Source organism: Anolis carolinensis, unplaced genomic scaffold, assembly GCF_035594765.1.
Source record: "Anolis carolinensis isolate JA03-04 unplaced genomic scaffold, rAnoCar3.1.pri scaffold_11, whole genome shotgun sequence".
NCBI lineage: Eukaryota > Metazoa > Chordata > Lepidosauria > Squamata > Dactyloidae > Anolis > Anolis carolinensis.
The window spans coordinates 438,377-454,208 of NW_026943822.1; the positions used below are offsets into that span (position 1 = coordinate 438,377).

The 15,832-nt window shown below is 43.5% G+C and overlaps 1 protein-coding gene across 6 annotated transcripts in view; it reads right to left on the reverse strand.

The window, feature by feature from the left end:
• Positions 1-910: 910 nt before the first annotated feature.
• Positions 911-15,832, reverse strand: part of iqch (IQ motif containing H) — a 95,739-nt gene continuing 80,817 nt past the window's right edge. For 3 of the 6 annotated variants that reach the window (XM_008120425.3, XM_062963089.1, XM_016997319.2), the window contains 5 exons: positions 12,772-12,939; positions 8,840-8,962; positions 7,949-8,010; positions 4,898-5,006; positions 911-1,109 (listed from right to left, as the gene is read on the reverse strand). In XM_008120425.3, the coding sequence (XP_008118632.2) occupies positions 999-1,109; positions 4,898-5,006; positions 7,949-8,010; positions 8,840-8,962; positions 12,772-12,939 (573 nt within the window). In that variant the 3' untranslated portion in view covers positions 911-998. Of the gene's footprint in view, positions 1,110-4,897; positions 5,007-5,501; positions 7,826-7,948; positions 8,037-8,839; positions 8,963-11,887; positions 12,365-12,771; positions 12,940-15,832 lie in introns of those variants that run through there. The other 3 variants (XM_062963088.1, XM_016997317.2, XM_016997318.2) reach the window with 3 other exon arrangements.

Below are 15,832 nucleotides of genomic sequence, written 5' to 3' on the forward strand. Positions count from 1 at the left end.
ATACAGATAGATATAGATTCATATATACAGTATATATACACACACACTGGATAGGTAGATGATAGACAGAGATTCATATACATTATATAGAGTCCTATATATACACTATATACAGATAGATTCATATATACAGTATATATACACACCACTATAGATAGATAGAGATTCATATACATTATATAGATTCATATATATACACTATAGACAGATAGATATAGATTCATATATACAGTATATAGACACACCACTATAGCTAGATAGAGATTCATATACATTATATAGATTCATATATATACACTATAGACAGATATATATACAGTATATATACACACCACTATAGATAGATAGAGATTCATATACATTATATAGATTCATATATATACACTATAGACAGATATAGATTCATATATACAGTATATATACACACCACTATAGATAGATAGATATTCATATACATTATATAGATTCATATATATACACTATATACAGATAGATATAGATTCATATATATACAGTATATATACATAACACTATAGATAGATAGATGATAGAGATTCATATATATACACTATAGACAGATATACATTCATATATACAGTATATATATACACACACACTATAGATATAGATTCATATACGTTATATAGATTCATATATATACACACTATATACAGATAGATATCTTTTATTTGATGTGTTTTATTATGTTTGTTATTTGTGGGCTTAGCCACATGTAAGCCGCCCTGAGTCCCTTCGGGGAGATGGTAGCGGGGTATAAAAATAAAGTTATTTTTTATTATTATTATTATTATTATTATTATTATTATTATTATTGCATCGAAAGCTCAGTGTGCCCTTGCCCCCCCCCACCTCTGTGGGCAACTATTGTTTTAAAAATCAGCACATCACATTTTATTAGAAGAATAGATCAATATTCATTTATTTCCCTCCAGACAGGAGGATCAGGATGAAGGAAAGTAACTTCTTAAAAAATTCTCCTATTTCGTTGTCCCGCGTGCCTTGGCCTCCTCCTCTTTCTCCTCCTTGTCAAACCGCATCTTGTTTTCCTCAGCGACCCCCAGGATGCTCTCCACGTCTTGGACAGCCCCCTGCGACACAAACAAAGGCTTAGACAACAACAACAACAACAACAACAACAACAACACTTTATTTATATACCGCTCCATCTCCCGTGTGGGACTCAAATAATATAATGAAACATTCAATACATATATGTCAAACAAGATACAAAAACCAGTGTAATAACCATTAACAACCATGTTTAAAATTCCAAACATTTAAAAACAATTAAGACAATGAATAAAAACAATTTCAACAGCACCCTTGGGTGATTCTAGAGCCAATGGGTATCTATATATATAAAAGGGTAATGACATTTCGGCCTAGGACAAAACAACAAAACTACACATCCCAGAAACACTAAACTTGGCAGCACAACCCCTCATCCATGCCTCTACCTTCATACAACAAAAAGCTCCAGCTACTCCAGAAAACGGCCTGGCTTTGAGGCTGCAAGGCTATTCACTGCTATTCCACCTGGCCAACAAAGGATTCCCATAAGCCACAGCAACGCGTGACCGGGCAAAGCTAGTAATATATAAAGTGAACAAGGTGGCAATATGGGCCAGGGTAAAACTCACGTAATAAATACAGTAGAGTCTCACTTATCCAACATAAACAGGCTGGCAGAACGTTGGATAAATGAAAATGTTGGATAATAAGGAGGGATTAAGGAAAAGCCTATTCAACATCAAATTAGGTTATGGTTTTACAAATTAAGCACCAAAACATCATGTTATACAACAAATTTGATAGAAAAAGTAGTTCAATACGCAGTAATGCTATGTAATAATTACTGTATTTACGAATTTAGCACCAAAACATTGCAATGTATTGAAAACATTGACTACAAAAACATTGGCAACTAATAAATTGACTTCCATTAGAGATAGATTGCACAAAATGATCTTATAATAACAACATTGTCAGAAATTAAATCCGTAAAAAGTTCAGTCCTCGCTGCTTAGGGAAACAGCTGTGGATCCGAGAGGGAGGCAGGTTGCGTTGGATAATCCAGAACGTTGGATAAGCAAATGTTGGATAAGCGAGACTCTACTGTATAGGCATAAGCCAGGGGTGAAGTGTGGCTGATAGACAGGGAACCCAGGCCAGGGTTGCACCACTTCAGCCCACGGCATAGCCATCAGATAGGACTGAAAAACAAACACCGTAACAAGACCAAGGAGCAGGAAAGGTGCAGGACAGCAGCCATGGAGCGGCCAGGGAGGCCTCTAGGGATGACTGGACCATCGCTTCCAAAACTAATCCAGACCCCAAGTTTCTATCTAATGGCGAAATCAGTGATTCCCACAGTGGGCGCTACCGCCCCCTGGTGGGCACTGCAGCAATCCAGGGGGGTGGTGATGGCACCTATTAGGACACGGGGGCGGAGCTAGAAGAGTGGGCGTGGCTTCTTCCCAAGAGACCAAGACAGGGCTGAGAATCTATACCTCTCCTGAAGCGCTTGTTGGGACACAGAAGGCGGAGCTAGGGAAGGGGGCGGGGCCTCCTTCCAAGAGCCTGAGACAGGGCTGAGCCTCTACACCTCTCCTGAGAGGCCTTTTAGGACTAAAGGGCAGGGCTGGGGTGGGGGCGGGGCCTCTTCCCAAGAGCACGAGACAGGGCTGAGCCTCTGTAGACCTCCCCTGAGGCGCTGGTTAACACACAGGGGCGGGGTATTGAGGTTCAGCCCCGTCAGGCACTTGGGGAGAGGCTCCGCCCCCTCCTCTAGCCCCGCCCCCTGTGTCCTGAGATAGAAACTCAGCCCTGCCTCAGAGCTCGTAACTTCGCCCATCCCAGTCCTGGCTGCCCATTTCTGGCCCCGCCCCCCTCCCCTCGCAGCCCCGCATCTTGGACTGGGGAGAGGCTCAGCCCCGCCCTCGTGAGCAGGAGCCACACCCACCCCTCTAAGCCACGCCCCCCTTTACAGGGAGCGCTGAGTCATATTTTTTCTGGAAAGGGAGCGGAAGACCAAATAAGTTTGGGAACCACTGGGCTAAATATAGTGTCTAGGGGCTCAGAGCAGTCATTTCCAAAAACCTGTTGGAACCACCAAGTTTTCAATTCCCTACGAAAAGATGTTACTGATGGAGCTAAACTAATCTCTTTGGGTAGGGCGTTCCAGAGGTGGGGGGCCACCACCGAAAAGGCCCTCTCTCTCACCCCCACCAGCCGTACTTGGGATCGAGAGGAGCGCCTCACCGGAGGATCTAAGGGTCCGCACTGGGGCATCGGGGGAGAGGCGGTCGCGAAGATAGGTGGGGCCCGAACTGTTTAGGGCTTGATAGGTCATGACCTGCACCTTGAATTGGGCCGGGCAGCTGATTGGCAGCCAGTGGAGCTGTTTTAGGAAGGGAGTTGTTCGGTTCCTGTAGCAGCTAGACTTGCAGAAACTAGAACACGAACTAATGGATCCAGTGGCAAGAAAGGGGGAAACCTCACATTGGAACCAGTGGATTCAAATGGCAAGAAGGGAGGACGCAAACAAGTTCCTATTCAACGTGTTGTCGAAGGCTTTCATGGCCGGGATCACAGAGTTGTTGTATGTTTGTATGGCCATGTTCTCTCCTGACATTTCGCCCAATGCGAATTAAGGCGATTAACTACAACATGCACATTGGCCTCCAACTGACAAGAGTTCTTCTCTCACCCTGGACTTTCCACATATATAAACCTTCCTTGCTTAGTTTCTCCATATACCTCACAACCTCTGAGGATGCCTGCCATAGATGTGGGCGAAACGTCAGGAGAGAATACTTCTGGAACATGGCCACACAGCCCGGAAAACATACAACAACCAAGTTCCTATTCTCTGGCATATAAAGAGATTCCATCTACAGTAGCTTCTATTCCAAGAACAGGTAAATTCTTGTCATCTGGCAAGAGGACTCGTTGCTTCCAACTCTGAAGTTTTTACTCTCCTGGGATTCGATTCAGAAATGATATTTACAACCCAGGAACATGTGATTCGATGCCATGTTGGAGATGGAGCGAAGGTGTCTGCTGCTGCTATTGCTAGGATGTGAACATCTGCATTCAAATGGCAAGAAAACAGGTCCCCTCCAAGCACCAATTGAGTGCTATTGTGTTTTTTCGGCTGCTGTGTATATATTATTATTGGTTTTTATTATTGTTCTTTGATGTTTCATATTTTATTTTATCATTGTTTTGTATCTGATTTTGCTGTAAGACGCCCCGAGTCCCCTTCGGGGGAGATGGAGGCGGGATATAAATAAACTTATTATTATAATTATAATTATAATTATTATTATTATTTCATTATGGAACAGATTGGCTCAGAGGGATGCGAACTCACTTCCAAGAAAGGCCAGGTGGCCATCTTTTGGGAGGGTTTGAGTTGTGTAGGATGCCGGCAGCATGGCCTTTGCCGTCTCTCCCAGCTCTATGAATCTCGGACAATAATCTGGATTTGTAGGCAATATAAAAGCTCAATGGTTCCCTTTTGTGAAGGAAAGAAGCACAGGTGGTAGGGAAGGGGAATAAAGACGTTTTTCTGTTTCTTCAGCTGCCAGTTCAAAGAATTGGGCCTATTTTGGATGTGCCTCTCGGAGCCTTACCTGCGTGAGGATTTCGTTTCCTCCCAGCCCAAGCCAACCTGAATTACCGCAGCCACAAAAACCTCCTTAAATTTAACTAACGGATTCGCTGGGAGTCTCAGAGTATTGACCCACCTGCGGTAAAAACATGTGCTGCTAAGAAACACAAACGCAGGATGCTTTAGCACTTGTTTATCATACCGCAGGAGGCATTTTCCAACAAAATCTAAACTGGGATCGTTAGTTAATTAACACCTCACCTTAAAATTGGTCTCGGCATGCATATTAGGTGCGGATAATTCTTGATAGATGATGAAGAGATGCTGAGCAAAGGTCATGAGGACCCCCCGGAGATGCTCTCCAACGGTTCTGTTAATGATATCCAAACAAATGGCTTTGCCAATGAGTCCGTTCCTCGCCTGCTCAAAAACAATTGCCCTCTCGTTCGGGGCCCGTTCGTACAGTGGGATTTAATGAGCATTTCCAATCTCCGGAAGGCGGAAATCTTCGGGGAGATAGGAACGAGGGGCCCCGTTTTAGCGTGTAGGCACAAAGGATGGGTGTGGTAAATAATATTTGTTAATCAAGGAGTTGCGGAAGGGCAAAGGGCTTGAGCCGCCCAAAGCCTTTCAGTTTCACGTATCTGCCTGCGGTACGAAATGCCTTGGCCGTGGAGAACACCATTCTCCCAGAAGTTTGCAATCGATCGTTTCAGAGAGATAGATTTTGTTGTTCAGCCTTTGACTTTGTGTGATTCTGATGTGCCTTTGCATGACTCTGATGAGGATTCTGGGTTATATGTGCATAATGATGGGGTTCAGGATGAATTTATAATAATAATAATAATAATAATAATAATAATAATAATAATAATAATAATAACTTTATTTTTATACCCCGCCCCAACTCCCCAATGGGGACTCGGAGCGGCTTACATGGGGACCAAGCCCGAAAACATACAACAATAAAATGATAAACAATTATACCAACAATAAAACATCAATATCGATAAAACCATCATAATAATCAACATATAACATAAGATATTAAAAGCAGAAGAGTAAAAACAAGGATTTGGGCCAAAGTGCAAAATATATCAAATGGGAGAGGTAGATTTCTCAGTAAAGTGCAAAATAGTAGTGGCAGAAAGGACCTGTAGTTGGATGGGCAGATGATTCTGATGCTGGGAATTATAGGAGCGTTCCAGCTGTGGGAGATGAAGAGCAGGGAGTTGTTCCCATGGGAATAAATCATGATGTTGTTTCTAACGAGGAATTTCAGGTGCAGGGAGTGGAAAGGGAGGATAGCACTTTGTTGTCTGATAATGAGCTCAGTGGCCTTGACTCTGGGGATCTCGATCGGGCTACGAGACTGGAATTTAGAGGGTTGCGGAGAAGCCTTCGCATAGCCAATAAACGAGAGTTCAAAGGGCAAAGGAACGCCTTTATGTCATGCATTTAAAACAGTCTGCTCATAGAGAGAGAGCTCTCTGTCAATGCAACTCCATTGCGTGATCTAGAAGCAAGTCTGCTTTCCTGTGCCAAGTTTGCCTTCCTGTAATATCTCATGGATATATTCTGTTGGGACTTTTGGCTTCCATGAAAAGGACCTTGTTCTATGCTCAGTGTCCCTATGGACTTATTGCTTACAGCCTGGATTTTGTACCTATCTTTTGGAACTGATCTTTTACCCTTTTATGAACTATCCGTTGCCTATTTCTTAAATAAACTACAAAAGACTACTTCCTGTGTGTGGCTTGGTGTCTTTAGCAAGGTGAAGCTAACCTGAGGTGCGACAGATTTCAGTGGGGTTGGGCATCCCACCTAAAGCAAGCTCTCTGATGTGAGCGGCTGGGTCCAATTCGGCAATGATGGCATCATCTTCAACACGACCTGGGCCATTGAGAGGATTCGTGGTGGTCTCTGCTCTCAGGAGCTCAGGGGTGGTGCCATCAGACCCACGGAGACCCAGTGTCACTTTGTGGACGCAAATGGGAGCATCATTCAAGCAAACGAGAAGCAGCTCCCGCACTCGTTCTGCACTGGACACATTTCCTGAGATCTTTGAGGGACCTTGTCATAATAGAAAGTGGAAGAAGGTGCCCGGTAAGCAGCCCTTACTTAGCAGTTGGGCAAAGCTTGCCAGGCCAGACCAGTGACCCCCAAAATGGTTGGAACTGGTTAGGTGTATCTTCCCATTCATCCACTTCTCAGAGTTCACTGCCATCTTCCAGTGCTGTGGTTAGTGTGTCCAGCACAAGCAAGTACTGACCAGACAGTATAAATGGAAAATCTGTCACATGGTAGACTGAACTTAAAAATAATAATAATAATGACAAAACCATTGATCATATCCTCAGCTGCTGTAAGAAAATTGCACAGACAGACTACAGACAGAGGCACAACTATGTGGCCCAAATGATTCATTGGAACTTGTGCCTCAAGTCCCACCTCCCAGCAGCAAAGAACTGGTGGGATCACAAACCTGCTAAAGTATTGGAAAATGAGCACGCAAAGATACTGTGGGACTTCCGAATCCAGACTGACAAAGTTCTGGAACACAACACACCAGACATCACAGTTGTGGAAAAGAAAAAGGTTTGGATCATTGATGTTGCCATCCCAGGTGACAGTCGCATTGACGAAAAACAACAGGAAAAACTCAGCCGCTCTCAGGACCTCAAGATTGAACTTCAAAGACTCTGGCAGAAACCAGTGCAGGTGGTCCCGGTGGTGATGGGCACACTGGGTGCCGTGCCAAAAGATCTCAGCCGGCATTTGGAAACAATAGACATTGACAAAATCACAATCTGCCAACTGCAAAAGGCCACCCGACTGGGATCTGTGTGCATCATCCAAAAATACATCACACAGTCCTAGACGCTTGGGAAGGGTTCGACTTGTGATTTTGTGATATGAAATCCAGCATGTCTATCTTGTTTGCTGTGTCATACAATAAAATAATAATAATAAATTATAATTAATTATAATAAATATAATAATATATATCTGTATGTATCCGAAACGATGGATTGCAAATTTCTGGGAGGATGCAACTCTGCCTCAGAAGAGCCCACTCCTGTCCGGGGCGCAAGAAGGTCCCTTCCACAGGCAACCCCTCGTTTGAGGGACATCTCCAGGTCCTCTTGCAGCATTTCATGACTTCTTCGCATGCTCATTAACCTGCATCTATTAATGAGCAATCTTTTGAGATAATTTTGACACAGAAGACCAGCAGAAGGCAGGGGGTGGGATGTGAAACTAGGAAACGACAAACAGTATCCAGGCCTGGAACTGCTTTTGGATACTTACATCATCCCAAATCTGTGTCTCTTCTGGTCTTCAAAGGGGATAAAAATGCTCCCTTCTCTTAGCTGTTGGAGACAGGACATGTCAGGACCTAGAAATTAATTTTTTATTCTTCATTTAACATGATGCTAGCAAGACTGTATCACATGGAAAGGATCAGATGCATTTAATTTAGGACTCAATGTGAAAGGTACGCTGCAATGTATTAATTAATGTAGCTTTCAAGATATCATCAACAAAGGTACAATTTCCATGTCATAATCTAACTTTGGGAGTTTTCAAGTGTGTATATACACATACATTTTTGTTCTGTATTATTATAGATATTGTGCATTATTCGCTAACAAAAAGGGGTTGTCATCGAAAAAGAAAGTGCATTGCTAAGACATTTGGGACCCAAAATCCACTTTCCTTTTAGAAGAAGTTGTCTGTGATGGCTAGAAGCTCATTCATATGTTCCAATTTTTTTTTCGTATCAGGAGCAACTTGAGAAACTGCAAGTCGCTTCTGGTGTGAGAGAATTGGCCGTCTGCAAGGACGTTGCCCAGAGACAGCCTGGATGTTTGATGTTTTTACCATCCTTGTGGGAGGCTTCAGCCACTCAAGCTGTTAGGAATTATGGGAATTGAAGTCCAAAACACCTAGAGGGTCCAAGCTGGACCATGCCTGGTATACAGTATACAACTGTAATAAATAAATATTTTATTTGCAGTGTGTCTTCAAGTTGTTTCCGACTGATGGTGACACTAAGGTGACCCAAGTTGATGGCATGTCCAAATTGTTGTTGTTATTATCATATAACAGTATTAACATAACAGTATTAAAACTTGCAGTCAACATCCACTAAAACTTATTCAAAGTTGCATTCAGATATACAGCCCACACGCTTCCCACCTCGAGATCATATCCAATCCCATGCGCTTTGCACATCTGAAGGAAGACGCTGTAGTAGATGATGGACAGGTTGGCGTGTCTGATCGAAGTGCTCATGACGGCATAGCGGCTGACAATGGGGCCCTGGGAAGGAAAAAGCAGAATGCGTCCCATTGGCCACCCATGGCTTCGTTTCCCATGCTCCAAAATGCATCCCACTCCCTGGAAGGGTTTCTGGGCCTCTCTGGGTCCTCCAGTGTGCTTCTATGGCAAACGTGAGCTAGAAGTCAAAGATATCGGGTCACTACTATCCATGGTTTCAGGTTTCCAGGAGGGCCTCAGAATAAAATTGCATTTGAAACACATAAATGGTAAAATCGTAATAAATGTGTTAACAGTAGTCCAAAATACAAAAGTCAATAGTCAAAGATAGCAAGGTAAAAATAATCCATGAAGGCATGAAATCCATAAAGTCAAGAGCATAGGCAAAAACCCATAAATCCATAAGCATGAAACGGGAACATAGGCATTAATCCATAGGGATGAAAACGGGAACTTTTCCAAGACAACACTATTTCAGGCAACTTCAGAGCTAAACGTGAACTTGGTTTTAAGGCAATGTTGTCTGCCCTGAAGAGACCAGGAAACCAGCTCCAATTGAAGCTCAAACCTGACCAAGAAGCCATGAGTTCGTCCCTTCTGCGCCTGGGTTTCAAGGACTGTTTCTCCCAAAGTCTTTCTGACCTTCCAATTAACCTTTCCTTTGCTCTCTCTGAGCGGAAACCTATCTCATGTTGTGGGGCAACTCCCATTCCCTGAAGGCTGTGAAGGATGGTTCTCAAGAGAGAATCCCAAACATATCCCAAACATGAGTTCGAGGCCAGCCCGTGGCGGGGTGAGCACCCGTCAATTAAAAATAAAAAATAGCCCCTGCTCGTTGCTGACCTAGCAACCCGAAAGATAGTTGTATCTATCAAGTAGGAGGTAAGGTACCACTTATAAGTGGGGAGGCAAGATTAACTAATTTACGACCTGGAATGAGGAAGTGCCGTCAGTGTGGATGATGAAGCAGCCGCTCCCCCCTGTGGCCAGAATCGAACATCCCCTCAGAAGAAGGTTAACTTGCCTCTGCGTGTGTCTCTCAGTCTCTGTTGGATGTGTTTATGGGCATTGAATGTTTGCCCTATGTGTGTTATAATGTGATCCGCCCTGAGTCCCCTTCGGGGTGAGAAAGAAGGGCGGAATACAAATACTGTAAATAAATAAATAAATAAATAAATAAATATTCTATCTCTTCTGCAGCTGCACCCACTTTGGGAATCACTGATTTAAACCTATTTGATTGACTCTGAACTGTATTTGCTTGTAATCTAATCTATCTAAATCTAATCTCAATCTAAATCTAATCTAAATCTAATCTAAATCCATAATAAAAGTGAAAACCCGTATGTGTATGTGGCACGGATGTCTGCTCACACAGACATCCTCCAGCCTCCACAAACAGGCTCCAGTTCCCAAGGTTAAGAATCCAGCAAGTCACTCTTTTCCACTGACATTTCGGTTACAGCGAGTGCACACAAACACAAGGAAGCTGTGCACACGTGAGCGTAGTCTTGGCACAGTTGGCTCCTTACCTGGAGCTGTAGTTTTTGGAAGAGCCAGAAAACCACCCACCGCTTTTGGAAACTTGTTTTTGCCGACAGCAGGCCACCGGTAAAAATAAATGAATGCTTGATAAAATAATCCAAGCGGCAGTTTAACAAGCGTAAACTTGAATGCGGCGGCAATAACACAGAACTATTGTTTAAGCGCAAGCCTGGGTTTGATGAGGTGCTTATTTCAGCTACAAAGCAGGCAAACACATGCATAATGAACTGCCGGATGAATTATTAATGTCTTGCTTATTTAGCCTCATCTGTCTCGAAGATAATGTATCCTAAGTATAATGAGTGATTGGTTTTGTACATAATTACAGTAGCAGCAGTATCTAGGAAATGGGCTCTCTCTCTCTCTCTCTCTCTGTCGCAAAAGGAGATTTCTAAAAATAAAAAACCATCCCTCGCGCTCGGTCCCCGCTCCGTTTTATCAAAATCAAAGCAAGCAGCCTGGTGAATGTGTAATAAATTTGCAGGGACAGCAGCATTATTAACATCATAATTTCACATAAAGTGTTTTTACTTAATCATTCATTACAGATCATGGGCTGGAAAAAGATTTGTCTCCGGTTTTATTTCCTTTTTGGGTTCTTTCAAAGATAACTCCAACCAACTGGGGGGGGGGGATCTTTTTGTCGGCGCCAAGGAAAATTCAAAGGAATGATAGGAATTGGGTGGCGGGAGAGCTTCCGGGCCAGGAGTGACAAATTTACGTTAATCCTGACAGAATTTTAATTAAGAAGTCCGCGACTTGATTACTTTTCCTTTCTAAAACACGTCCTCCTGGGACTAATCATATCTAATTTACTCCTCTCGGCCTCAAAGTGGTGGCTTGACAAGAACAAGGGGTCGGAAGCTCATGGACCTCCAGACTGCTGTATTCGGACACTTCTTGGAATGGCGTTGGGACACGAAGGAAGAGGAAGAGGTGGTGGTGATGGTGGTGGAGGTGGTGGTGGAGGAGGAGGAGGAGGAGGAGGAGGAGGAGGAGGAGGAGAAAAGGAGAAGGAGAGGTGTCCGGACCATGTGCTCCGACAGGAGATGTCTTGCCAGCAAAGCCAAGAGGTCCGTTATGAGATCTCTGAATTCATTCCAAACAAGGTAGATCCTTGAGGGTTAAGTCAATGGAGAAGAATGAAAGAAGGGCCAGGAGGAGGAGGAGGAGGAGGAGGAGGAGGAGGAGGAGGAGGAGGAGGAGGAGGAGGAGGAGGAGGAGGAGGAGGAGGAGGAGGAGGAGGAGAGGTGTCCAGACCATGAGCTCCAACAGGAGATGTCTTGCCAGCAAAGCCAAGAGGTCCGTTATGAGATCTCTGGATTCATTCCAGACAAGGTAGATCCTTGAGGGTTAAGTCAATGGAGAAGAATGAAAGAAAGACCAGGAGGAGGAGGAGGAGGAGGAGGAGGAGGAGGAGGAGGAGGAGGAGGAGGAGGAGGAGGAGGAGGAGGAGGAGGAGGAGGAGGAGAGGTGTCCAGACCATGAGCTCCAACAGGAGATGTCTTGCCAGCAAAGCCAAGAGGTCCGTTATGAGATCTCTGGATTCATTCCAGACAAGGTAGATCCTTGAGGGTTAAGTCAATGGAGAAGAATGAAAGAAAGACCAGGAGGAGGAGGAGGAGGAGAGGTGTCCGGACCATGCGCTCCAACAGGAGACGTTGGGTTGAGAAGAATGAAAGAAGGGCCAGGAGATATTCTCCTTGGCCATCCCTATTCTTCAGGCAAAGCCCAGAGGACAAGACATCTGGAAGTACTTCAACTCATTTGCTAGGTGAGTCTTGGATCCTCAGTTTGAAGACGAGACAGACCAGTGTTATTGTTGTTGTCATTGTTGTTGTGTGCCTTCCAGCCACGTCCAACTTAGGGTGACTCCAAGGTGAATCCATCACAGGGTTTCTTCAGAAAGTATTTGATGAGAATTAATATGAATATTATTAATATTATTAATAATACTACAATATATAGATATAGTACAATATGGTAATTTATTACCAGTATTGTGCTATGCTAATTATATAATATTGTATGTAAATTTAATTTGTAAGCCGCTCTGAGTCCCCTTCGGGGTGAGAAGGGCGGGATATAAATGTAGCAAATAAATAAATGCTTCAAATCTAGTGCTTCAATAAATAAATGCTTCAATCTGTTTCCTTGCTGCAACGGGTCTCTACAATTTGGAAGTAAAGGAACACCTGGGCCAGTTCAACACGGAGCAGGGCGGCCAATACAACTCTACCTCCAGCCAATATCTTTCTTTTCGGATGGGCCCGTTGGTATCATCATCTGGAGAGGCCATCACTTACCGCTTCGGGTGGTTGTCTCTGGACGTGCCGGCTTTTGGGTTTCTTTGGAACGAGCTGCACTTGGAAGCGGCTTAAACTGCAATCCAGCTTTCCGTTCGTGACATAAAGCAAGAGCTGAGTTGAAGCCAGGTGGTCGCTATAACGGAGATCGAGATCGATGGCCCATACCTGCGATATCACACACAAAACAGATATTTTCATGGCGAAACGCATCTTCATAACTATCCAAGGAGATAGAAAGAAACTGCATCTGGCTTTGTCTCCATTTAACTTAGAAGAGGAGCTTCTACCCTGTTTCCCTGAAAATAAGACATCCCCAGAAAATAAGACCTAGTACAGGTTTTGCTGAATTGCTAAATATAAGGCCTCCCCTGAAAGTAAGACCTAGCAAAGTTTTTGTTTGGAAGCATGCCCAGTGCCCACCAAACAAAACACCGTAGCATGCAAGATTGGTAAATGTACATACCAGTTGTATATGGAAAGAATGGTAGTAATAAGAAATTCTTGACAGAAGTCACAGTTTGTCTGGTTTGGTTATATTGAATATATAGTATAGAATAAATGTTCATTTTTTTGTTCAACAATAAATGTGAATTCTTCTTCATGGAAAAATAAGACATCCCCTGAAAATAAGACTTTTGGGAGCAAAAAATAATATAAGACACTGTCTTATTTTCAGGGAAACACGGTAAGTTGAGAAACAGACACAAGTACTTTGAATGGAAAATAATCACACTTTTATTTCAGAGCAGCAACTGCAAGTCAGTCAAGGACTAACTCCTCCCAAGCTGCACAAAATATAGAATTTTTAAGACCGTCAGTAACCTATCTCTTTGATAACATAATACTGTTGTGATAACACTATGTCGCAAAAAAAATTGTCCCTGGTTTGAAAGTGTTACTTCCTGTTTAATTGTGCAGTCCTTACTCTGAAAGTAGTTGTTCTTACTCCAGAAGTCTTAAGCCCTGTCTTTAAACCCAATTCTCTTCTGCAGACTGAGAGGAAAGCATCTCAGAAATAGTGGTATTTTAAGCCCTGTCTTTAAACCCAATTCTCTTCTGCAGACCAAGGGGAAGGCATCTCAGAAATAGTGGCATCTTAAGCCCTGTCTTAAGCCTAGTTCCTTTTTGCAGAGTTCCTTTTTGTTCAGAGTTGGGCAGTCTTATCTTAAATTTGAGCTTGATGTAAATATTCAAAAAACATTTAACCTACGGATGCCTCAATTAATGTAATTTACATTTTATTAATGTATTTTTATTTCTGAAATTTACCACTCTTGGCTTATACTTGAATCAATGTTTTCCCAGTTTCTTTATGGTGAAATTAGGTGCCTCGGCTTATATTCGGGTTGGCTTATACTCGGGTCTATATGGTAGGTACCATAAAACCTGGACTACCTGAAATCGGGCATTGATCCTAATGGAACTCAAGAGAGGAGTACCTAAGGTTATGTTCTTGGCGTGTATATGGTAGTCCTCGCGAATGAAGGTCATTATGCAGCCTTAATGGAAGACAAAAGCGGGGCCCGGGGGGCCTGCCAATGGGGTCTTCAGAGGCCCCCCACCGACCTCCCATGTTCCTGAACCCCGAGAATGTGTGCGTTCCCCGGAAGGAGCCATCTGCACGCCCGCCTGATCTGTGAGCATCCGTCCCTTAAAACACATCTTGCGCGGAGTGACTTGCGCAAGGCGCTGAATGGTAAATGGCGTCATTATAAGGCTATTAAGAGGTCAGGCAGTCAAGGCCCCTCGCTAAACTGGAGCTAATTTCTGAATCATATTCACAAAATAATGCCCTTTTTACAACAGCAAATAAATCACGCCCGTAACAGTTGTTAATAACAAACTGCCAAGTATCTGTTGTGCGGCTAAATATCCTATTTGTCAACTTAAATATTTCCTCCGCTGCATGGAGGGGAATGCAAATCGGACGCTGGTGGCCGGCTTGCTTTGATACAAAGAGGAGACAATTACGACCCCGGCGTTTCCGTCCTCGTCCGCCCGGAAACGGACTCCGTGGAAAGGGCTCAGTCAACCTGTATAAAGTGACTTTTGAGACTTCACCTGTTAGTAGAAAGTGCGGTTTTCGATATTGAAAGTCATGAATGACCTAGGATCAAGTTAACTCAAGGACCAACTTCCCTGTAAACCTGTCTACATTATCTATACGATCAATACATTCAGGCCATCTACAGAGGTGCTGTTTTCCCCCTTGGAAGATCTGGAGGTTATTTAGACATGAGAAATGTTTTGCAGTAGAATTGATTTCTATCATGTAGGAAATTAAGGTACCACTTATAAAAGTGGGGAGGCTAATTTAACTAATTTACAACTCCATAAAAATCATCCAGCTGCCGATGGAATGAGGAAGTGCCGTCGCAGTGGATGATGAAGCAGCTGCTTCCTCCTGTGGCCGGAATTGAACATCCCCTCAGGAGAAAGTTAAATTGCCTCTGCGTCTGTCTCTGTCTTTGTTCTATGTGTATATGGGCATTGAATGTTTGCCATATATGTATACAATGTGATCCGCCCTGAGTCCCCTTTGGGGTGAGAAAGAAGGGCGGAATATAAATACTGCAAATAAATGAATAAATAAATAACGGCACCAGCCGAGCCCGGCCTGCCCCAGAAGCATTTGGCTTCTCTTGGTGGAGATACCCCAGCAAACGGGGAGCCATTCACCAGGATACCTCCATCAAATCCAATGAGAAGAGCCATGCTCAGGGACCCCAAAGGGTTGGTCCAATCCATCTTGCTTCCCGAGATGGTCAGTCGGAAGAAAACCTTCTAGATGGGACAGGACATCGTATGCTCATTAGTTGTGGCCAAAACCCAGGAGAAGGCGAAAGAAGTCTGGAGGAACCATAGGAATGGGGTCTGTTTTGCCTTCTTTGTCCCGTCAGCTCATATTTGGAAACACTCTGCCTCTCACCTTGGAACGGAAATAGAAGTTCCAGGCTTTAGAAGAAGAAAGTTTTACAAAGCAAGCCAGTCGGAGATCTGACTATTTTAACTGCCTTGGTTCAGTGCTATGGAATCAAGGGGTCTGTAGTTTCACAAG